A 24,555-nucleotide genomic window follows, 5' to 3' on the forward strand; every position below is an offset into this window, starting at 1 on the left:
GAGTGAAAGATTGTGTGAAAGTGGGAGAGGGGCAGAGAGAGATGGAGACAGAATCTGAAGTAGGCTCCACGCTCTGAGCTGTCAGCACAGAGCCCAATGCGGGGCTCAAACTCATGAACCATGAGATCCTTTCCTTAGTCAAAGTCAGATGCTCAACTGACTGAGCCACCCAGGCACTCTTATGTTTACTTTAACCTCCTCTCCTCCACTTATTGCTCTATAGAAATCTGGAATTACCTTTGATTGCCCTGTTCTATCCAATCAATAGTGATGTTCTCTTGATTCTTTCTAAATATCTCTCAGTTCTACTTCCTTTCTCCATTTCTATGGTCATTATCTTAATCCAGAACATATTTTTATTTTACTAGAATGATAGCAACACTGTTGCACTCTTCTAAGCTTTTATCCACATAACAGCTGCAGTATTATTTTTAGAACATAAATATGCCTTACTTGGGTACCCCTCTAGATCTTCCCCAGGAGTCTTTTCAGAGAAGTGAAGAAGAGACAGGTAGGACATCAGCTAGCTATGAGAGGAAGCAGGAGGAAGTGAAGATGTATTTACTTTAATTTAAATGGGATGGAAGATTTTGTGGACTCAAAGAGACAGTGAAGGGGCAGTGACCCAGAAGAGGAAGGAAATAACTTGTGTTCAGGCAGAGCAGAAGGAGTAGGGGTCAAGAACACAGCTTGAGGAATCTAATTCCTTCTGAATTAGAATTAGAAATTTCAGAAGGAATTTCTCCTTCTGAAAAGGAGAAGAATAGAAACCATTCAAAGTCAGGAGAGAAAAAAATGGAAATGGAAGAAAATATAGATGTGTTGAAAAGTAAAAAGTAGGAAAATGGAGAAAGAAGGTGATGTATTTTTTCTATGGCAAGGTCAAGTGCTGAGAATAAGGATGGAAAGATGGATGTTGAAGTTATATGTGAATTAGATGCTAAGTGGAAGCACAAAGGACACTTAGCATATCCAAGCTAAATCTCGTTGTTTATTTAGTAATTTAATATGATTAAGAAAATGGTCTAAAGAGTCACAAATATTTATATTTCCATAAATATATGTGTTAGCTAATTATAAAAAAGTCATTTCTATCTGGAAAATTGAATTTTTTTTGTTAGCAAATTTCAACTATTTTGACTAGTTTAAATGGGTGATTTATTTTAAAATTTATGTATTTATTCTGAGAGAGAGTGAGGGAGAGAGTGAGTGGTTGAGAGACACAGAGAGAGAGAGAGAGAGAGAGAGAGAGAGAGAGAAAATCTGTCCTGACAGTGCAGAGCCTGATGTGGGGTTCAAACCCATGAAATATGAGATCATGACCTGAGCTGAAATCAAGAGTCAGACACTTATCTGACTGAGCCACTCAGGTGCCCCTAAGAGGGTGATTTTTGATGTTAGTTTATTTTCTGGTGCCAGTGGATTCCCATTAAGAGCACAATAGGACAGGGGCGCCTGGGTGGCTCAGTCAGTTAAGCGGCTGACCTCGGCTCAGGTCATGATCTCGCGGTCTGTGAGTTCCAGCCCCGCGTCGGGCTCTGTGCTGACAGCTCAGAGCCTGGAGCCTGTTTCAGATTCTGTGTTTCCCTCTCTCTGACCCTCCCCCATTCATGCTCTGTCTCTCTCTCTGTCTCAAAAATAATAAACGTTAAAAAAAATTATAAAGAGCACAGTAGGACAAAATAAAAAACCACATCAGATATTATCATTGGAAATCTTTTACTATTTAATAGCTGTTCAGTATTTCAGGAAAATTACTGAAAAACCGGTCATAAACTAGTCTATAACTTTAAGCTGGTTTTATACTACAAGAAAATAGCCTTAATAATTTAGAAATTATAGTATCAAAAGTGCATATCTATAAGTCTGCTTAAGTAGCAGATTTAGGAGAGACGCCTTGTTGGGATTCCCTGCCATCAGACTGCCTGCTTGGGTCCTCAGCTGGTGGTGCACTGACAAGGCCTGTGGCCTACTGTGGCCTACTGTGAAATGAGAGTAGGGCTGCATGCTTAGCATTCTTTTTAACGTTTAAGGCTGTCATGTTAAATAAATGTTAAAACATTCCCTTCCATGTTTTTTTTAATCATTCTAGGAAGCTATGAGAATGTTTAAAAAGGCGTTGGATATCTTTTCTCATTCTGATAAAGGACCAAATGCCATAGCAGCTTCAGCAGACTGTCTGTATAACTTGGGCCTTTGTTACATGGAGGAAGGCAACATACAAATGGTATTTTGTGTATTTAGGAGCATAGGTTTTTTGTGATTTTGGAAATTGATTTCTTGAATTCAGTTCTATTTCTGAAGGCTTACCTATATAGCAATCGACTAGACCAAAGTTTCTTATAAAGGTTGGCTTAATACAATCAGTCTGCACCCTGCAATGCCTGCTATATCATTTTATTTACTCAGTCCCTTTTATTTGATGTTGGTTTGCCAACAGTATTCCAAAGACTAATATGTGTTTCCCACCAAAACAATAAATCTAACTGTAAGAAATTGTTATAGCAGAATATTTTCATCACATTAACATGAATTTACTCATTAAATTGTAAACATTTTAAATTGAGTGCTTCTGAGTAATACTATAGAATAAATAGAACATGAGTAGGATACTAATTTCTTTTATTGACAGCTGAACAATTCATATCAGATTGAAACTGGTTATTAAGATGGTCAGATTCATTGAAAGCCAGTTGACTCAGTTATTATGTATTGATCCAATATTCAGCTAATTTATATAATTCTCCATTTTAAAATTGTCAATGATGTGATAAATAAGCAATACAATTGATATATTTACAGTGGTTAATGTTGGATATTCCATAACTGAATCTCCCTATACACAGGCATAGACACAGATGCATGCGCGCGCGCACACACACACACACACACACACACCATTCCAGTCTTTGTATTTAGGGGTGGACACTGTTTGAAACTTGAATCTCCATAAACTTGAAGAAGAGTTGCACTTGATGAGTTGTTCCATTAAGAAATTCCAATAAATATAAAATTAATTATAAATACTTTCTATGTTTTTAGTCCTTTTGGACAACCAGAGCAAACCAACATTTGCTTTACAACATTGGGGAAATTTTTAGAGTTCCATTGTTCAGAAATGTCATTACTATGTATCTGCTATGGTTCTTGGGCCCTCATAGAAAATAAATGTACTGGTTGTGATTTCTTTGAAGAAACACATTATGAAGAATAACAATTAAAATTACACCTCCAAAAGTATTGGTATCTAACAACATGGATTATATAGATATCAGTTTGGGAGTAAAGGAACCTATAAATTATAGTAATAAACCTGACTTGTTTATATTACTTTTGTTTTCTCCACGAATTTCACTGGAAAATGTATTTAAAATGACCAAAAATAAGTGAAAGCTTTTAAACAATTGTTACACACTGTAATTTATTAACATTTTAAGTTAATCTATTCTACTCCCTAAATGACTTTCTTTTTAACAATATACTCTCCTAGGCTTTTGATTGTTTTACAAAAGCTGTGAAAGCAAATCCTGATTTTGCAGAAGGCTTTTATCAACGTGGTCTTTGTAAAGTAAAACTTAACAAGGATAGCTCGGTCCTGGATTTTAATCGTGCAATTACCCTCAATCCAAAACATTACCAGGTATTTAAATGAACAATTTCAGTGATTTGGAGAGTGTGTTAAATTTGCTAAAACTATTCAAGCCTTTATACGTTGTTGTTATTAGTTAGCAAGAATCAGTTACTTATACCTACTTCTTAGCCAACTCTGTTTTGATAATCCATATATCTGTATTTCCCTTTGAACTAAAGATGTTATTTCCAACAGTGATATGTTATATGTAAAGGTGCTTTCTGAATTGTGATGTTTATAAGTATTGTTAATATTTTACTATACCTATTAATAATTATAATTTTATATACTGTTATTAATTTCATTTACTTCTTATTTTGCTATCACATTTATTCTTGCCTTTTAAGAGGCTGGAGAGATGACACAAGAGTGCATCTTGATTTTAAAAACCTATGAAATTTGAATATGGACTAAATATTAGATGATTTTAAGGAAATACTATTAATTTTGTTAGATATATAATGATAGGGTGCTTATGTAAGAGAATGTTTACATAGTGGAAAACTCGGGGTGAAGTATTATGTCTACAACTTATTTTTAAATAATTCAGAAAAAAATAGATACAACAAATATTGCAAAATAATAATTATTGAATCAAGATGGTAGTCATATGGATGTTCATTATACTATTTTTTCTATTATTTTATATATTTGAAACATTTTCTAATAAAAGAGAGTGGGAAAAAAGACTATGTTTTATATAATCTTTGGGTGGCATGGATTTGTTCAAACTATTACATATTTGGGGGGAATTGATGCTTTTACTAAAACTTCCGTTCTTGCTTTCCTCTGCTCTTTCTCTGAAAAGGCGTATCTAAGCCGAGTAGCCTTCTATGGTTTAAAAGGAAGATACTCCAAAGCAATCTTGAATTGTAATGAGGCCATCAAAATTTATCCTCAGAGTGTGCGTGCCTATATCTACAGAGGAGTTCTGAAATACTACAACAAGGTAGGGCGGTTTCCTGCCTTGTTAACTGAGATTTTAGAGTGCTCTGATGCCAAGTTATGACTTGCTTCCTTTTTTTCTCTGTGAGAGGAGAATTGCCAAGGTATAAAGGACAGAACTGCATAAGACACTTTATACTTTTTTCACAAAACAGTGATATTTATTTTTGACATTTGTATTTTGAATAGCACTTATTATTTATCTGATTAAGAAAATAGTGTATATTTATTATAGAATTTGGAAAGTACACAGGGGAATAAAGGGAAAGATTAAAATCCCCTACTATCCCCACCATCGAATGAAAATTCCAGAGGGCATTTTGGTGTATTTACATTTAGTCTTTTTTCCCCTGGGGGGAAAATATATATATATATATATATAAATATATAAAATATATATAAATAAATAAATATATATAAATATAATATATTTATATTTATAATATAAATATAATAATAAATATATATATATAAATATAATAATAATAAATAAATATATATATATATAAATATATAAAATCCAAAATTGGGATTATGCTACCTATAAATTTGTTGTGCCTTCCTTGTCACAATACTTGAGGGTACCATTTTTAACAACTGAATAATATTCTACCATATTTTATTCTTAATCACTTTATTGTTGGACATTTGGATTGTTTTAAATATTTTACTATTTTACTATATTACTATCTTCATACTGTTACACTGAAAACAAAGTCATTGCTTGAGTTTATGATTGATTCTTAAGTGGAAATTACTGGATCAAAGGGTGTGGGCAGTACCATTGATATCTGATACTTCATGGAATACATTGTTTCTCCCTACTTTTCTTTTCTGACCTTTCTTTGTAACTATTTCATATGAAATACTTTGCAAATAATGCCTGAAAGCAAAGGTAAGACCTTGTATTACATGTTAATTCCATGAAAATTACTATCTATAGAAATGAGTGATCTAAGGTATCAGGAAAGCATCAAAGAGGAAGTGAAGGAGAACATGGGTAGGCAAAATGGTGATTATGTGATCTAACAGTAAGAGTGACAGAAGCAAGCTCTGATGAATATTTGCTGGATGAATATGGCTTATTTCTCTTTTACTAATAAGAAGTATAATTTTCTTTTTGCTTTATAGCAATATTGGCAAAAAAAAATCATCTAAGTTAAAGTTGTTTGTATATTGAATTTTATTTGAAGGTAGGAGAAACATTATTATAATAATTCCTATCAAAAGATCTTCTTAATTAACTCTATGAAAAATTAGGTTACTTGTCTTAATTTCAAATGATATGCAGGTGGTTGAATGAGTGTTCAAAAAATTCTGATAGAATCAAGAACTTATTTTACAATTAAATTTCATTCCATTATGATTAACCCTTGTTATCTAATTATTTTTTTCTTTGTAGACTTATAAGCTAGCAATTACAGATTTAACTACAGCTATCAACATGGACAAAAACAGTTACATAGCATTTTATAACAGAGCCTTATGTTATACCAAGATAAGTGAGCTTCGAATGGTAAGATGACCATTTTAGTAAACAACATGTTAACGCATTTGTAAACACATTTAAAGTATGTGTAAAACATGTTTTTCTTATTGCTGTTATAATTTTGAAAAATAATTCCTATGGAAATACACACACACACACACACACACACACACACACACACACACTTACACACTTGAGAAACCAAAGAACCATTTCAAAGAATATTTAGTGTTTTTGTTGGTCCTCACCAAATATTTTTATACCAATCTCTGCAATGTCAAATGAAAATGACTTTTACAATGCTTATATAAGCATTTAAAGGCATTTATAAATTAAAATATATTGCATAATTCTCACCTGAGTAAATGTTTCTACTGATACACTGCTTGCAGAATTTTTAAGCAGTGATCACTAGCAATATTGTTGCTTTAAAATCTCAACATTAGCCAGAACAGTTTGTCAGGGTGTTTTTTGTTTTTTGGTTTGTTTTTTGTTTTTTTTTGTACACTGTTCACACCACGGGCACAGCAGGGAGTTTTGAATGATGGTTTCCTAGACTGGGACCAGTGACCAGTATTGCCTGTGTATTTATTATGAAGCTGTAACTAAAGGTTACAGTAACCATTTTTCTCAATATGTCATGATCCACCTTCCACCAGTGCAAGGCCTCTTTTATATTTTCTAATCTTCCCCATCTCTTTCCTACTCTTGTAGGTTTGGTCCTTTTCCAGTGGAGATTCCTCACTGGCCAGCTGGTCTCAGTCTGTTAGTGTTCTGTCCCATCCTCTTGCTTCCCTTTCTCTGTTGCCTGCTTGTCTTCCTTTTTTTCTCTCTACTTCCATAGCCAGTGAAACATTCCTTTAAAAAACTACATCACATTCCTGCTGTTCTGTGTGGATACACTCCTCCAATCTCCTTGAAATTTGGACAGTTAAATCTGTTTAAAGCATTTGGAGATTTAGAAATTTATTTGCTATGGAAGGGAAAAAGTTGAGAACCATTTTTTCTACCTAAGGACTGTAGAATTCCTGGTAACCAGTCTGTCAGGTTTCCTCCAGAAATGTTGACAAATGAATAACTAATTTTTAACAAAGGAGTTGTTAAGATTCTAAGAGCTAATTAAAGGATCATTTATCAGAGAAACCTGCATAGCAGGTGTCTTTGACAACTCCCTCCCCACCCCCATTCCTGCCTTTTCTGGGTAATTCTGAAGCCACAAACAATGGACTGGGTAGGGGCAGGGAACTCCCATTTTTGTTATCTCTGATATATAACAAAGTCAGTGTTCTATGAATGGGAAAAATGTAAAACTACCTACAGACCTAACTAGAATAATAACATATTGGTTATGTTAGAGCTGCTCTGTACCCAACACATTTCATCCCATTGAGTCATTTTACAGAGGAGGAAATGAAAGTAGGGAGAAGTTAGAAACACAACCAAGTCCCAGAGAGAGTAGAGACCTGCATTGGTATTCACAGGTTTGTTTGCTTCTGGTTAACAGTCTTTAGGTGGCTTTGTAAAACCATCTGACATCGAGCATGTGGACCGGATGTCATTTAACAGTGTCACCTCCTTTTTGTCTACCTCCCTGTTTCTCAGGGAGAAACAGTGATTCCTGCCATCACTAGACTGAGGAAACCCAAGTATCTTTCTGTAGAAAATGTACTTAGGCTTTCTTCCAAGATATACTTTCATAAAAACTAACAAAAGGTGACTTCTGCTTTCTACCACCGTGTGTTAATATAAATAACAGTTACCACTTACTTAGGGCTTATTGGGTGACAAACACAGGGCTAAATCCTTTACCAACATAAAGGCAAATATTTTTAAGTGGACTTTTACAACAACAATATGATAAATTACCTCCCAGTTTTGCAGACGAAGAAACTGAGGCTTAGTGTTAAGCGATTTTCCCAAGACTGAAAAGCTAAGTAAAAATAGCAGAGGCATGATCCAAATCCTGCTCATTGACCTTCATGAAATCTCATTTCCCAGCTTCTGTTTCCTCTTGTGTCACATATTCAGTTGCTTAGTGGATCTCTAAGGCATCTTACAGATTTTACCTTCTGTTATTCTGTGAAAGGAAAATTGCTAACATTCTAGTTTTGTTTTTGTTTTATAAGTATTACGAATTATTTTTACAGCCCTGGCATAGGCCCACTGACAATTATGTCACAATGAACATATAGGACCTTTAATTGTACAGTTCTTTTAGACACTTGAGTGCCTAGTAATGAAACACTAGAGAAGGACCAATGAGCAAATAGCAAAATAATATTATTTGCATTTTCAGTTAGTATGTGCTACAAGTGTGTAAGTTTTGGCCCTTTTCTGATGAAACCATATGGCTTTTTTGGACAAAATATTCAGCAGGAAAATGAGTTAAAAGATTTAGTTCCAACCCAAATTTGCCATATTCCTGGTACCTGGCATAGAGTAGATGACCAGTAAAAACATACTTAGTCAGTGAATAATATAATTTAAAAAGATTAAAGTAATGGAGAAAGGTCCTATGAGTTGATCATTCTTAGTTTAGAATAATGTCTTACAGAACACAAATATGCTTATCAAAGTGCTTATCAAAAGAGTGCTTATTTGTTGTGTATTAAAATCTATTTACATTGATTCATGATTTATTCAACAAAAATTTATCTGATTTCTATTATGTACAGGCACTGAACTAGTTACTGGCTTTACAATGGTGAGCAAAATAGATAAGCTCTACCTCCATAAAACTTAGGTTTCAGTGAAGAAAACAATAAAACACTAAAAATAAATTAAATTTTAAAAGGTAGCAAGTGCTCTGCTTTCATGTCAACAGTCATTTGGTGAAACTACTGAGGTGAGGGAGGGTGTTGCATGCCCCCCCACCAAACCATACACAATAAAAATGCTTAGAAGCGTTTCACAGATAACATGTGAAAAGCGAGCAGAGTGTGGACCATTTATTAAAGCATAGCAGTATCTATAACACTTAGTTAAGGGGACCCTTTAAATCTAAAGGACTATTTTTGGCCATAAATGTACATCATATTAAAGAACTGATGTGAGGTCCTAGTTTGGGCATAAACACATTTGTTCATAGCCAGTGTAGTGAGACTCTAGAGTTGAATCCAGGTTGTAAGTGGTTATTTTATTTTTAGGCATTAACAGATTATGGCATTGTGCTGCTTCTTGATGCTGGAGAAACTGTGATGTTAAATACCTTCATTAACCGTGGACTCATCTATGTAGAGTTAGAGCAGTATACTTTCGCATTGGAGGTAAACCTTGTTTCCTTGCAAAAATGAACCTACTTGATATTGCATGTTCTGTTCTGAAAACTAGTGAACAAGTTTCTTTTGGTATCAAATGGCAATATTAATGAGCAATAACAACTTTAGCAAGAATTGTATTGAAGTACTTTGAATGAATAAGAGAATCTTTGCCAAGAAATCGTGTATGTTTACTTTGATTACAGGGAAACATCTAATATGTAAAAAAAAAAAATGTTTCTGATTTGATGAAGTATCAAAACACTCACCTCCCCCCAGGGAATAGTTTGGCTACACACAAAACTCAATTATTTGGCAAATAGAATGATTTACGTATTGATTTATTTTGCTGCTCAGTGATAATTCTTTCTCATTCACAATTTTCCTCATTCCCCATTGACAATATATCAAAATAAATCTGTTTTGTTTAGGGCAGAAAATAGGTGCTCAAAATAGGCTACTGGGAATAGACTTTTTAGTGGAAACAGGCACTCAGAATTGCAATGGAAGATAGCATCTGTAGTGTATCAGAAGAAAAACAGGTGGTTTAAAATGTATTTTAATAATTAATTATTGGGGCACCAGGGTGGCTCAGTTGGTTAAGCCTCCGACTTCGGCTCGGGTCATGATCTCGCGGTTCATGAGTTCCAGCCCTGCGTCGAGCTCTGTGCTGACAGCTCAGAGCTTGCTTCGGGTTCTCTGTCTCCCTCCCTCTCTGCCCCTCCCCTGCTTGTGCTCTGTCTCGCTCTCTGTCTCTATCTCTCCCTCTCAAAAATAAACATTAAAAAATTAAAAAAATAATTATTAGTTATAATTAAACAAAATTCACTATTATCATTTTTATCTTATTTGTATTTTCTGTTTTAAATTAATTTTGGAATTGATATGAGGCAAAAATTAAATAGCAATTTGAGGGTTGTAGTTAAATAGTGGCAGTTTTGCTTTTGTGTGTCTGAAGAACCACAACAGAATAATATGGAGTGGAGTGGTTCCTAATTTTTTCACCTCCAGACATGGCTTATATCATTTTCCTATGCCTGGGAGCCATCTTTTGAGATTCTGCCCCCCTCCCCTCCAGAATTACTTATTGTTAAGGAAGTGCCTGAGAAACCTTATTCTAGGCAATTTATAGTGTGATGAAATGCAATTTCAAGATTTGAACTCCTTCAGGTTTTGGTTTTGAGATACACCATTCAGAATTCTCTCAGGTAGGTAGAGCTCCATCACTTCTTTGGAGTAGGCAAGTAAGGTCTGGAACTCTGGGCACCAGTGTTGGGGTGGAGCAAGTGAGGACAGTAGGGGTTGGGAGCAAAATACCTCAGCCGCTGGAGAATTTAATATAGGACCTGTGTTATCTAACAACTACATATTTATTTAGTACTTAATAAAATCTTTCAACTAAGAAGTACTGGGGCAAGATTTGAGCTCCGATCTTTCTTGATTCCAAATCCTATGTTCTCTCTGAAAAAGCAGGGTACTGGCATTGGCATTGAAGCCTTGGGAATCAGGAAGACCAGAGTTCCAGTTCTTGAGGACCTCATGGTCTCAGGGGAATCATTCTGGACCCTTCTCTTTCTTTACCCCACATCTAACTCATGAGCAAGTCCAATCAGCTCTACTGTCGAAGCATATTTTGAATTCATCACTTCTCATTTTTGCCACTGCTGTCCTCCTAATTCAGGCCTTTGCCATCTCTTCCCTGGACTCCTGTAATAGCTTCTTAATTGCCTTTCTGCTTTTGCTCTTGTTCCTCTACATGCTGTTCTTCACACAGCAGCCAGAGAGACCTCTTAAAAACATAAAGAAGATCAAGTTATTCCTTTGTTCAAAACCTTCCAATGGCTTCCCATCACACTGAGCATAAAATATGAATCCTTGACTATGGCCAACCAAGATGCTACATGGTCTGACTATTGCCCATTGATCTGCCTTCATGGTCAAATACTCTTCTTTTCTTCACGCAAGTCACTCCACTCTGGCCTTTTGCTTTTGCTTGGAAATGGCAGGCTCCCTTCCTGCCTAGAGCCCTCACACAAGCTATTCCCTAAGCAAGCACGGAACACTCTTCCCACTGATCTGTCTGTGGTGCCTATCTTGCTTTCATTTCAGTTTCTGCCCAAATGTGGCCTCCTTAGCAAAAAAGACCATAGATTAATTAAAATCCAATGTTTAAAAACTTAAAATAAATCAAAATAAGTCTAGAAAGGGAAAACAAAGGGACAGAAAACAGAGAAAACCAGCAGAAAACAAATAATAAAATCGTAGACCTGAATCTAATCATATCAGATGTTACACTAAATAGAAATGGGCAAAATATGCCAATTAAAGTAATGAGAATATCAGATTGGAATTTTTAAAAAGCCCCAACTATATTCTGGCTATAAGAAATATACTTTAAATGATATAAATAGGTAAAAGTCTAGGAAAAAAGCATGCCCTGCAACCACTAATTAAAAATAAAAACAAGAAAAAAAGAGTTTTTTCTTCATGTAAAGTAAAAAAATTAATTTAAAAACTAAATTAAAAAATGCAAATTGAAAAAAAACCCAGTGAAAGTATATAAGACTTTTAATATTAAGATGGCTAAATAAAGCAAGCAAGAGAAACAGTCTTAAAACTGCCCAGGGAAAATTTTTTAGTGGGAGTAATTGATTAATAGTGAGGTTAAGTAGGATGAGTACTGAAAACTTATTAGTTAATTGAAAGTTGTATGACCTTCATAAGAACACGTTGACCAGGAAGTAGAATGCAGCATTTAGACTGGCATTGTTTAGGAAGTTAATAGTTAAGCTGGTTGGATTAAGAACACTTGTTTATCCCTTTGTCCTCTTGAAAACCTACCAGGAAGACAGTAAAGGAATAAAAAATATATAATTCCAGAAAGTTCAAGATAGTGGAAAAGAGTTGTTCATGGCACCCCAAACTACTACTCAAGATTTTAATACCTCAAACTTAAAAATAAATGAATAGCCAAGGTTCCTACACTTGAGTGAAGTAAAACAGAGACTGAAACCAACAAATGCATGGCCATAGGTATATGGGATGGTGGCAGGACGTGTGAGGTGCATGGAGCGATGGTGTAAGATAGCTAAGTATTATCCTATGGTGGAAGTTAAACCTGATAGGATACTCATGTTATTTAGAAATTGGAAGGTAAATAGCAAAACAAAAAACAGCAAGTTGTAAAAAGAATTGCCTCTGGGGAGTGGGAATCAAGTAAGGAGAGGGGGAACAGGAGGTTACTGTAAGCTTCCTAGCTTTATTAGACCCTATACACTGTATACACAGGTTGCTTTGATAAGAATAAAAATAAATAAACAACAAATGTCTTTAGAGGCAGTTTACAAATTACAAAATAAAATTGGCCTTACTTTTTCTTAATTTTTTAATGTTTATTGTATATATTTAAGAGAGAGAGACAGAGAACGAGCAGAGTAAGGCAGAGAGAGAGGGAGACACAGAATCTGAAGCAGGCTTCAGGCTCTGAGCTGTCAGCACAGAGCCCAACATGGGACTCGAACTCACGAACAATGAGATCATGACCTGAGCTGAAGTTGGACACTCAACCAACTAAGCCACACAGGCACCCCTAAAATTGGCCTTATTAAACAACAAGTAGAAGTTGAGGGAATGTGGAGACATGGCAGCCATTGGTGATGACCATGCTTTCAAGGAGATGTTCTTTCGAGGACAAGAATTAGAATGACAGGGCATGTGTAGTTTGGTAGTGGGAGGATTGAGGGAAGGCACGTTAGGGTGGGGCAGTGAGACAAGGATTAAAGATACAGAAAACAGCAGGACTATGATGGAGCAGGTATCCAGAAGAGACAGGAGCGAATGAGGTCCCAGCCCACCCTCTGGCACAGAAAGCAAGACAGTGTGGGTGAAGGTCTTTACAAATAAACTCAAATCAGTGGAGGGAATGAGAGTTGGGACTTGGCTTTGTGTAAAAATGACTTGGTGTGGTTTGTTAATTATGATCTCCATATTAAAGAAAAGATTAATGCAGATGAGAAAAATAATAAAAATGCTGATAGCTTTATTTTGAGTAATGCTAACAGTCATCATTTATGTCTATTGCTGATCATTAATGTCTAATTATCATATAGTGTAATAATGGTTATATATATAAAGTCAGTTTGACATTTATAAATTTTATCTGATTACAAAACGGAAATTGGTATTCTCAACCTTTTAGGTTTATGATCACTCCCCATAACTCCTCAAATTAATAGGAACATTTAAACAAATCTCACACTTACAAATTTGCCTCTATTTTAGCCAAATGATCCTTCTAGAGGAGTTAGCTTCCAGCATATTTGATTAGATTATATTTGATTAGACAATGACTTTCTTATTTTCTCCCAAATATTTCCATTTGGTATCAAAATTTACTTCAGGAATCTAAGTGGGGAATCCACATTCGCGGGTTGGTCTCAGTAACTAATACCTTCCTCCCCCAGTAGGATCGCAGAATGCTCATTTGACCCCACTACTCCATCTTTCACCCCAGTATTTGCAGAAAACTCATTCTATCCCCAAAAGACAGCCAGCTTCCTCCCTCTGGCACAGCCCTGAAAGGTTTGTGGAAGAAAGATGGGAAGGAGATAGAAAAGGGGGAACAGAGAAGGACAGGGAGACGATCTGTTAAGCTTAGCCCATCTCCGGCACCTACTAGAGGACAACGTTAGGGCCACAGCATCAGATTTAGCACTTTTAATTCTCTTAACAACCTCTTCCCCAGGGTCATTCAGGTCTATCCTAGCTGACTTCTCTAACTCAAAATCGTGGGGTTAGAGTTTACATTGCTCCCTCTCAGGAGGCTTCTAGGATTCCTGCACAAAATGATACACTCCTTCCCAGAAGTGTGGATTCCAAAGGTAGGAGTAGCCTTAGCTAATCCACATGAAAGGCCCAGTTATACGCTTTAACTGGGCCTGAGTATCTGCTTGTCTTATAGACATGTATTGCCAAAGCTTGTCTCCAAGTGAATTTCTCTTTCTATCTAGATGAGGATGTTTCTGGTGTTGTGCACTCAGAAAACAAAAACAAAAAACAATTAAAAGAAAGCAAATGAAATATCTCCTTACACACATCAGGGCAAAACCACAAGGAAAGCGGAGACTAGTAGCGTAAGATTCCGAGTGAGTTTTCAGTTATGGGTTTCCTCTGCTCCATCAGATTCTCACTAGCTGTGATACTAAAAGGAAAAAAAAAAGTTTTAGGAAGATGTATATTTTTAATGCTTGTGTTAAGTATGTTCATGGTAGAATCAAAGTTAGAAGGAAGTTTAAGAAAGCACAGAAGATCATGTTGCAAAATTAACAAAGCCCTGTAAAACTGTTTCAGGATTTTAAACAAGCTGCACTGATAAGCAAGACTAATGTGAGCCTTTGTCAAGCCACTGCCATGTGCCATCACAGGTACGGAGTGCAATGTATGTTGACATGAAAGCAGGTAGGACCAACAAATTTATAGTAATGATAGAAGAAAAGAAGAAACAGAGGAAAATGTTGTGGAAGTAACAGAGTACAAAAATGGGGAGAGACACAAAGCCTCCCTATAAAGTAGTGGGGCGCACACCTGAATGTGTCATTCTACCTTCCAATAAGTGATTTAGCCAAGTGTAGAAGAAAATACCTGTATCATGGCATTGTGGTACCCACCTGCTACACCCCAGGACAGGACCTTGGTAATATACTGAATAAAATCATGCATAGCTTGAAATAGCTAAAAATAAAATCAAATTAATTAATTTTGTTCATAAAATGGAACTAGCTTTTAAAAAGCATGTTTCTTGGAAGAGAGGGTGATTTCAAAAAGTAATACATTTTCAAGAATATTTTGCATTTAGAAAACATAGTTCTAAATCTAAAACCAATTACAATAATACCAGTAAATATCCACAAAATACAATAAAATCTGCAAAAAAAACCCCCATATTACTAAAACATTGTTACCTGTTTCTGGGGATATTATAAAAATAAGTAAGTTGTAGAAGGGGAGAAAAGAGCAGTTACATAGGCTAAAATATAGATGGTGATCAGTTAATAACTTAGATAGTATTGGGGGTACCTGGGTGGCTTAATCAGTTAAGTGTCTGACTTAGGCTCAGGTCATGATCTCACGGTTGGCGAGTTCGAGCCCTGTGTCGGACTCTGTGCTAACAGCTCGGAGCCTGGAGCCTGTTTCAGATTCTGTGTTTCCCTCTCTCTCTGCCCCTACCCCACTCACGCTCTCTGTCTTTCTCTCTCTAAAAAATAAATAAACACTGAAAAAAACTTAGATAGTATTAGAGTAGATATATTTTGTTAACTATAGTGTTTCTACATATACATTTAGCATCTAAAAATTAATTTCTGGTCATTTTGCTTTTAAAAGCATAGAGGTTCACACATGAAGATTTTAATGTGGAATAAAATGTATTTGAGTAAGTAATAGTTTACAGCATTATTTTTCATGAAACAATAGCAATTAATTGGAAGGGAAATTAGGATATTCATAAATTATGTAGACTAAGCTGTGTGAATATCCAACTTAGAGAATAGAATACAGTTTGAATTATTTAGGAAATCAACATTCTGTTTTTCCCTTTAGGACATAGGTAGTACAGCTACATTTCCCTGTGAGAGTAAGACTTTTTTTTTATTTTTAACAAACATAGTAATCTAATAACTGGTACTTGTGAAAGGCATCACTGAGTTAAAAAGCATTTATTTTTCTATAGACAGCAAAACATTAGTCACACCACTGTCTGTGTTAATCCAGCAACCTTTGCATAACCCATCTCTTTAGGTAATTGTCATTCTTAAAGAGAGATGGACTAATGATGACTGATGTGTTTGTTTTGGTGGGTGAGTGCAGACCAAAAATGTCTGAGGTCATTGTATTCTCTTAAAATTAAAAAAAAAAAGACTCCAAAATTTTTCCTAACCTCATTCCTATGTTTAGCAACTATTAGAGACAGTAAAGTTCTCTCTCTGTCAGTTCCCGATCTCTTTTATGAAATGTAATCACTGAGTCTATATGGCAGAGCCTCCTTAAGCTGATACTGCTTTGCAATTCCAAATAACCCAACTTTCATCAGCCGACTGGAATCTCTATTGTCCTTTAATAAAAGTAGAATTTAAATCAACAGTAAAGCCCTGATAACTCAACAGTCCCAATTCCATGTGGTTTCAGTTTTACTGAATTTGGCAATAAGGAATGTTTAGTGATTGGTTGTATTTATTTCAGGAAACGTATTTTTGCTTTTCAAGGTATGCCGTAACATACTTTTACCACAGCAGCATGGTTTCTAAGTATTGAGATTCATTATTGATGTCTTCTAGCGGGGAAAGTAAAAGTTTTTTCATTTGGAAAATTCAAAAAAAAGAAAAAGGAATAAATCTTTAAATTTTAGGACTTTGATCTTTGAACTCATGGGGTTGCAGACTTTTGAAGTATGCCTTTGTATATCTCTGGCTCTCACTCTTGTCGTTGCTAGGAGACAACATTCCTTAGGCTGAATATCCTACTTGTTGTCCAATTTGGTCACTAAGAGTGTTATGGTAGAGTTAATTTTTAGATCTCTTTGAGAAAGCCACCTTCAGATTAAAAAAAAAATGGCACAGAGAGAAAGCCTGATTTACTCAGAATTATATATCCTATCCACTTTTTACTCTGGCACATTTATTTTCCTATTCTTACATTTGCATAAAATGTTTTTGAATCCTGGACTCTGCAAACCACATTCTTTAGTTTTGGGAGGTATTTATGATTTATTTGTACAACTCAGTAGCGCACATCTGGTCACGTATGTGATTAATTTGAAAATGCAGTGGACCTTTGTGTCTGTGGCCTCACCTGCACACTCAGCACATGGTCCATAGTTATGGACATTGTAATGAAAATCATGCATCTTCCCCAGTGATCACGTTATTTTTAAATTTATAAAAGCACATTTTATTTTAGAAAAACTAATTTAATATACTTTTATATATATTTGTAATTGATGCTTAACAATTTATGTCCTGATTAATATGTATCTTGATATAACATAGATACTCAACCAGTTGTTTACTATTGTTTCCCAATTGTTTAACTACATGTGATTATTTAACAAGAGCTTCAATCTAGGATATTGTGTGATATTCACATCTTCAGAAAAATGAAATTGCTATGTCTATAGTGGTATCTGTGTCATTTCTTTTTCTGTCTCTGGGAAGACAGAAGTCTCTGGGAAGTCTCTGGTTTTGGCACTGTCCACCTCCTCTGGACTTAATTTTTAGTCATTGTCAGCTTTGAAGAACTTGCGAGGTATCTTTCAAAGTTCCTTTCCAGCTTTAAGCTTTCATAATTATTTACTTAGCCTGAATAGACTAGGTGCTCATTACACTTTAGGGCTGATAACTAGATAGGTATAGAAAAATAGCTTTGATTTATTGCCTCATTTTTTCTTTTAAAATTTGTTAGTTTAGGGACACCTGGGTAGCTCAGTTAGTTAGGCATCTGACTTTTGATTTCTGTTCAGGTATGCTCTCACAGTTTGTGGTTTCAAGCCCCATGTCAGGCTCTGTGCTGACAGTGCAGAGCCTGCTTGAGATTCTCTCTCTCTCTCTCTCTCTCTCTCTCTCTCTCTCTCTACCCCTCCCCAGCTCATGGTCTCTCTCTCTCTCAAAATAAATATCTGATAAGGGGTTAATATCTAATATATATAAAGAATTTATACAACTCAACGCCAACCCCTCCCTCCCCCAAATAATTAGATCAAAAATAGGCAGGGAACTTGCATAGATATTTTTCCAAAGAAAACATACAGATGCCAAAGGGTACATGAAAAGATGCTCAACATCACTTATCATCAGGGACATGCAACTCAAAACCACAATGAGAGATTACCTCACACCAGTCAGAATGGCTAGTACCAAAAAGACAAGAAATAACAAGTGTTGGCGAGGATGTGGAAAAAAGGGAACCCTCATGGTGTACTGTTTAGAATGTAAATTGGTGCAACCAGTGTGGAAAACATTAAGGAATTTCCTTAAAAAATTAAAAATAGAAATACCATATGATCCAGTGATTCCATTACTTTACCCAAAGAAAACAAAAACATTAATTTGAAAAGATCTGTGCAGCCCTATGTTTATTGCAGCATATTTACAATAACCAAGATATGGAAGTAACCCAAATGCCCTTCAATAGATGAATGGATAAAGAATATGTGGTACACACACACACACACACACACACACACACACACACACACACTGGAATTACTCAGCCATAAAAAAGAATGCCATTTGCAACAACATAGATGGACCTAGAGGGTATTATGCTAAGTCGAATAGATCAGGCAGAGAATGACAAATGTGGAAGTTAAAAAACAAAACAAATGAGCAAACAAACAAAAACAGAAACAGACTCCTAACTACAGAGAACAAATTGGTGGTTTCCCGAAAGGACAGGGATGGGGAATGGGCAAAATAGGTGAAGGGGATTGAGAGGTACAAAGGAAAACAGAATGCGTTATCCACTTTTAGAATGATTCCTGTAAGCAGTGAGACTGCAGCCTCAGGCATTGTTACCCTATATTCAGTGAACTTTTACCTCTCCAATAGTGCCAGTAATCAGGAGAGAAGCACAATTTCACTGTAAACTACTGAGGGAAGTGAACCTGTGTTTTCTTAGTAACAATCCACAGAGAGAACTCAGTGGGTACCAACTGACTCATGTATGTGAATGTTCACTTTTGCCTGCCTATACTAGAAGGAAGGACTAGCTAGCTTCCTGGTATTTCACTGTTGATTCTTGTATGATCTTCTGACAGAACACCTGATGCCCCATGTTTGGGGAGTGTTTGCCAAAACATGCAGCAAATATCCCAAGTACCACAATTATTCTTCATGGCTTAGGCATTAAACAATATTGAATCACGTTGTGAGAAACTTTTCAGCCTCAAACTGAATTCTTTCTCAAACCTTATGAATACATCAAGGGGAAAGTCTCAGCCAAAATCTAGTCTTAATAACTTTCCAACACTTTGTAATAGAACTCAGGTTCAGTTTTCTACAGACCATAGTATCCAACTCCAATAGCTATTTATTTTTACGGTTGCTTTCTATTTATGGTATGAAATATTAATTTTCTACTTATGGGATTGAAATTAAATTGTCTTTTAAAATAAATCGAGTTAAGGGGTGCCTGGGTGGCTCAGTCGGTTAAGCATCTGACTTTGGCTCAGGTCATGATCTCACAGTTTGTGAGTTTGAGTGAGTTTGTGAGTTTGTGAGTCAGGCTCTGTGCTGACAGCTTGGAGCCTACAGCCTGCTTCACATTCTGTCTTCCTCTCTCTCTGCCCCTACCCCACCCATGCTGTCTCTCTCTCTCTCTCTCTCTCTCTCTCTCTCTCTCTCTCTCTCTCTCTCTCTCAAAAATAAACATTAAAAAAAATAAATTGAGTTAAGTAAAAAACAGTGATTTGGCCTAAAGAAAAATGTTCAGTAAATGATAGCGTAGGTAGAACATAGGGCAGCTGTCACAAAGGAGGGGCTGAAGTTTGGGGAACACTATAAAGAGATATTCCTGAGTAATATCTAGGAGATGACAGTCTAAAATAGTTTCCCTGGGCTCCATGTATTTTATGAAGGAAAAATTAGTAAAGTAGTGGTGTATCTTGTTAAATTTTGAGACCGTTTTGAGAAGTAATGCAGAAGAGGCTGGGAGAAAGATGGCCATCTTTATTGAGGGTTTCTTTGCTCAGTGGTTTTCACACGTGCTCATTTGCTCTTCAGAACAATTTTGAAAAATTAATATTAGTTTACACATTCAGGTTTAGGTCTGAGCTTTCTTCTGACTACACTGTTGAGGTATCAGATCTTGTGCACCAACAGCAGGTAGATTTAAAGCAAAGAATGTGAGCAGAGATGACCACATGAAAAAGCATGACGTTTGAGGTTATGGTTTACCCAAGTCTGAATCCTAGATATTGCACACTGTTGAATGTCATTATGCTATTTACTGCACACAGACTTTTCTGAGCCATTTTATTTTCATCTACAAAATGTAGAAAATTATAACTAGCTTAAGAATTGTTGGAGGGATTAAGTGAAATAGCATAGGTAAAGCATTTAGCACAGTACGTGGTATGTAAGAAGTTACTCAGTGTTAGCTCCCTCATTCTAGAGACTGAATATAATTATTAGATATGCATATACGATGGAAAAGTGACTATATCTGCCCACGAACAAATATTTGATTATTTTATTAGCTCTCATCCTACCACAAGAGAATAATTAGGGATGAGAGATAGAGTTATCATTTATTCACATGTGTTCACAAGTTAATAAATTGAACGCATTTCACTTTTTTTTTCTTTTCTCCTTTCCTGGTGTCATAAAGAAAGCATTTCCCTTTATAGAAGATCTGATATAGGCATGCCATGTGATAAAAATTTGGTTCCTTTCATTGTATAAGGAAATGTGAAATACATAAATACATTTATTTTAATCTGATTTAAATAGTGTATTTTCATCATTAATAGTGTATGTTTTTCTGTACTGGCCACTGATAGCTGTTAAAAACAAGTTCGGGAATGCCATTCATACTTGTATAGTTCTGGAAAAAGAACTTTAGAATATCATCCCAACATATTCTGCCTTTTTCCTTTCACCAAAATCTTCAAAGACCCTGTCAGTCTTCCTTAGGTCATATGAACTCATGTACTCACTTCCTATGATGGATAATAAAAATGAAAGATTTTTTTATAAGGGTCAATGCAAATCTTCATGGGTAAATTATATACAGAAAAGCACTTAGAAAATTCATCAGAAAACATCAATATTTTCATTTATTTTCAGAAATAAGGAGTTTGAAGAAGCTGTTGATTTCTTCACCTGGGCTCTTAAAATTGATCCATGTTTTCTGGATGCTTATGTTGGACGGGGAAATTCTTACATGGAATACGGCCGTGATGAAGCTACCAAACAAGCACAGAAGGACTTTCTTAAAGTGTTGCGCATTAATCCAACATACACAAAAGCCAGAATTAGTTTAGGCTATAATTTACAGGTAGTATTCTATAACAACATATTAGTTCATAAAAATTCCTTTTGGAAAAAGGAGAAGAATATATTTGGCCCTTTACTGGTGATTAGGATACATGTTACTTCCTTGGTTATGTACATTTTACCTTTCCCTTCAGGTTAGAGCAGCAGTGAGAAACAGGGAGGCTGCCTGGGGACCACACCCAGGGGCCTGGTGAATAGTGAGGTGATGACCCTTCAAACCTGAGATTCCTTAACACCTGTGCCCTGCCTTACCTTACCCCCACACTTACATCTTTTGAAATTTGCCTGATGGGTTTCACATATAACAAACCTGGCTAACATTTGTTTCACTAACCTGTATTGGACCCCAGAGCTATTGTCCTGTTGAATTAATGAAAAGCTAATGGGTGAGAATAAGCAATGGGTGAGAGTTTTGAAGTGGACTTTAGCCATACAATGGGTCAGATAACCACTGTACAGGGATTCAGGTCATCTTCCAAATGGCAGTGAGTGAGAACTTACTGGGCAGGCAAGAGACTAGGTGTTTGTCCTTTCAGCAAGATGGGAAAGTATTACTCTCTGTGTCACTACACAGGTCTCTGAGTGGTTTCTGGAACACACTGACCTGACCCATGCGCTCACGAACCTATTTGCACTAATAAAATATGTAGCGACATCCTTGGAATAAAGTGCTAAGTGTGCTTTATATTCCATGAAGAGGAACTGAGTAATTAAAATTTTCTTCTCTTTTTTAAAATCTTTTTTCAATATTCAAAATTTTAGATAATGGACAACAAATATGTTCAAAATATTGTAATTTGCAGAAATTCTTATTAATAATCTGCAATTACAGTTGATTTTTTGAAATTTGAAAATAAATGAGTTTGGCTGGTCTAATAATATTAATAATATTGGAGTTGATTGTTAGGATTGGCAGCTATAGTGAAGTGTGCCCAAGAACTTATAATAAGGGAAATAAGATTGCCCTCTGAGACTTAAACATAAAATTAGCCATTATTGGATCACAGTAGAAATTTGCAAAGTCAGTTTGAAGAGACAGGATGACTTCCAAAGCTGCTAGAGCTGATTGCAATCCAATGAAATGTGTTAACATTGTCATGCATCGCATTCAAAAGGCATTTTACTGAGCACCTAATATAGGATAAGAATTGCTCTAGGCCAAGTGATATGCAGTAAACCAAATATACTTGGTTCTTCTTTTAGAGTTTACTGCCTACTAGAGAGATGAGTATCAAGCAATCATGTGAATAATTATTTAATTATACTTAAGATAAGTGCAACAAAGGAAAAAGATGTGTTTTAGGACAACTTCTAACAAGTGAACTTAGATTTGTTGAAGGGGTAAGGGAGGGTGTTTTGAGAAATTAACAATTAAAGGGAGTGTGAAAGACTAGTAATCAGTCAGAGTTAAGAATTGGGGCTAAGACACAGTGAACAACCCATTAGAAAGTTTTGTGAAAAAACAGAGGGCCCAAGTGGATGGAATGTTACGGGAAGAACAGAGTGTTGTAGGACAAGGCTAGAGAATTGGAAAATGACTGGAGGTGAAGGCCTTTCAGGCCAGTTAAAAATGCTAATATAATTAACCAAAGAAGTGACATCAGAGTTTTGTTTTATGAAGATCTCACTTTGTATATATCAACCTGAAAGAAGATTGAGAAACATCAGTATGAGGAAGGATTGAGTCAGGAAAGGAAGGACTTAGAAGAGTTACAGAGGTTCATCCAATTTCTGCTCAGGGGAAAGAGTAACCATTTGTTCAACAAAGATTTCTCTACTGTGTGCCTAGCACTAGTGATATAGAAGTTAGCCAAAACAGATGTCAGAAACAGATGACAGATATCCTGTTGTGAGGCTGTCTGCAGCTTAATATTCTTATTCTTGTTTCTCAAATGAATTTGTCGTGACAGTGTTGATTTTCACATAATTTGTGCAGAGGCAGAAGATTTGCTGGTTAAACAGTGTATAGTTAAAATATTAGTTTTACGTAAGAGTCACTGGGCTCAGTTTGGTGTATGTGGGGCAGCTTCTGGCAAGGTGGATTTTTAACCTATGAGAATAAAGGTCAGACTCTGGACCTCCATGAATTTATCAGCTCACTGCCTTACGGTGATGAGGTATTTAGTTGCTAGCTGGTCTTCCCTTGGAAACACTTGGACATCTTTCAGTTAACAGCACCCCTCTCCTAACCTTTGTTCTTATTTTCCAATTGGTGCTAAGGTTTGTATGAACAGATACTTGGTAGATTTGAATGCATTTTTCCATGAAATATGTATAGTGATTCTAAAATTCTAGATGCTGGTAAAATCTGTCAAAATAGGTTTTACACTATTAGTTTATTCTCAACACATTTATTTTGTTATTTTCATTATGTATATGTTATGTATAGCTGGAGATTCAATGCCAAGGAATAAATACAATCCCTACCTGTGTGTATATGGAGCTCAAGTAAACCTCATGGTGGTGATTGTCAGAAGCATTAGTGTTCTCCAAGATTGGCATAAGAGATGACTCTGACAAGTAGATTTATTTTAATTAATTAAAATGTTAGTATAAATACTCAGAGGTAATTTAGTCAATTGAGTGCACTCACAGTACAATCTACTTCTTTTTTTTTTTTTTAATATCTTGGATTTAGTACAATATAAATTGGCCCTTACTGAAGGCTTTAACTGATTAAGTTAGAACCATAAACATTTGTCACATTATAGACAATTTCTAACTTGTCATGTTATAGACAATTTCTAACTTCATGTAAATGAAACCTTATTTTAGTCCCAAGGAAAATTCCAGAAAGCTTGGAATCACTTTACCGTTGCCATAGAAGTTGATCCAAAATGCTACTTAGCCTACGAAGGAAGAGCTGTGGTCTCTCTTCAGATGGGTGATAATTTTGCTGCAATTCAAGACATTAATGCTGCTATAAAGGTAAAAATGCATTTAGATTATATTATCATTGGCATAAATTAGCACCATTAATAAATAGGGTTATGTAACTTCTTGGTTACTTTTTAAAGTAACTTATAGGGAAAATGATATTTGTATGTTTTCTTTTTCCAGAAGAATCCTAAAGAGTTATCATGGTTTGTCAATTTTATAACGTAAATAACATTTAAAATCCAAAATACAAACTCATGACAAATGTTGACTCTTGTCAGTAAATGCAATTTATAGTTTCATGGGACA

The 24,555-nt window shown here is 35.6% G+C and overlaps 1 protein-coding gene across 3 annotated transcripts in view; it reads left to right on the top strand.

The window, feature by feature from the left end:
- The window catches only part of TTC6 (tetratricopeptide repeat domain 6), a 201,778-nt gene that overhangs the window by 167,062 nt on the left and 10,161 nt on the right, over positions 1 to 24,555 (top strand). For 2 of the 3 annotated variants that reach the window (XM_053224390.1, XM_027065617.2), the window contains 8 exons: positions 2,093 to 2,227; positions 3,491 to 3,640; positions 4,440 to 4,580; positions 5,979 to 6,092; positions 9,212 to 9,331; positions 14,672 to 14,745; positions 21,160 to 21,370; positions 24,145 to 24,297. In XM_053224390.1, coding sequence (XP_053080365.1) covers positions 2,093 to 2,227; positions 3,491 to 3,640; positions 4,440 to 4,580; positions 5,979 to 6,092; positions 9,212 to 9,331; positions 14,672 to 14,745; positions 21,160 to 21,370; positions 24,145 to 24,297 — 1,098 coding nt within the window. The remainder of the gene's footprint in view (positions 1 to 2,092; positions 2,228 to 3,490; positions 3,641 to 4,439; positions 4,581 to 5,978; positions 6,093 to 9,211; positions 9,332 to 14,671; positions 14,746 to 21,159; positions 21,371 to 24,144; positions 24,298 to 24,555) is intronic. The other variant, XM_053224391.1, reaches the window with a different exon arrangement.

The sequence above is a fragment of the Acinonyx jubatus genome, chromosome B3, assembly GCF_027475565.1.
Source record: "Acinonyx jubatus isolate Ajub_Pintada_27869175 chromosome B3, VMU_Ajub_asm_v1.0, whole genome shotgun sequence".
In the NCBI taxonomy this organism is placed as follows: domain Eukaryota; kingdom Metazoa; phylum Chordata; class Mammalia; order Carnivora; family Felidae; genus Acinonyx; species Acinonyx jubatus.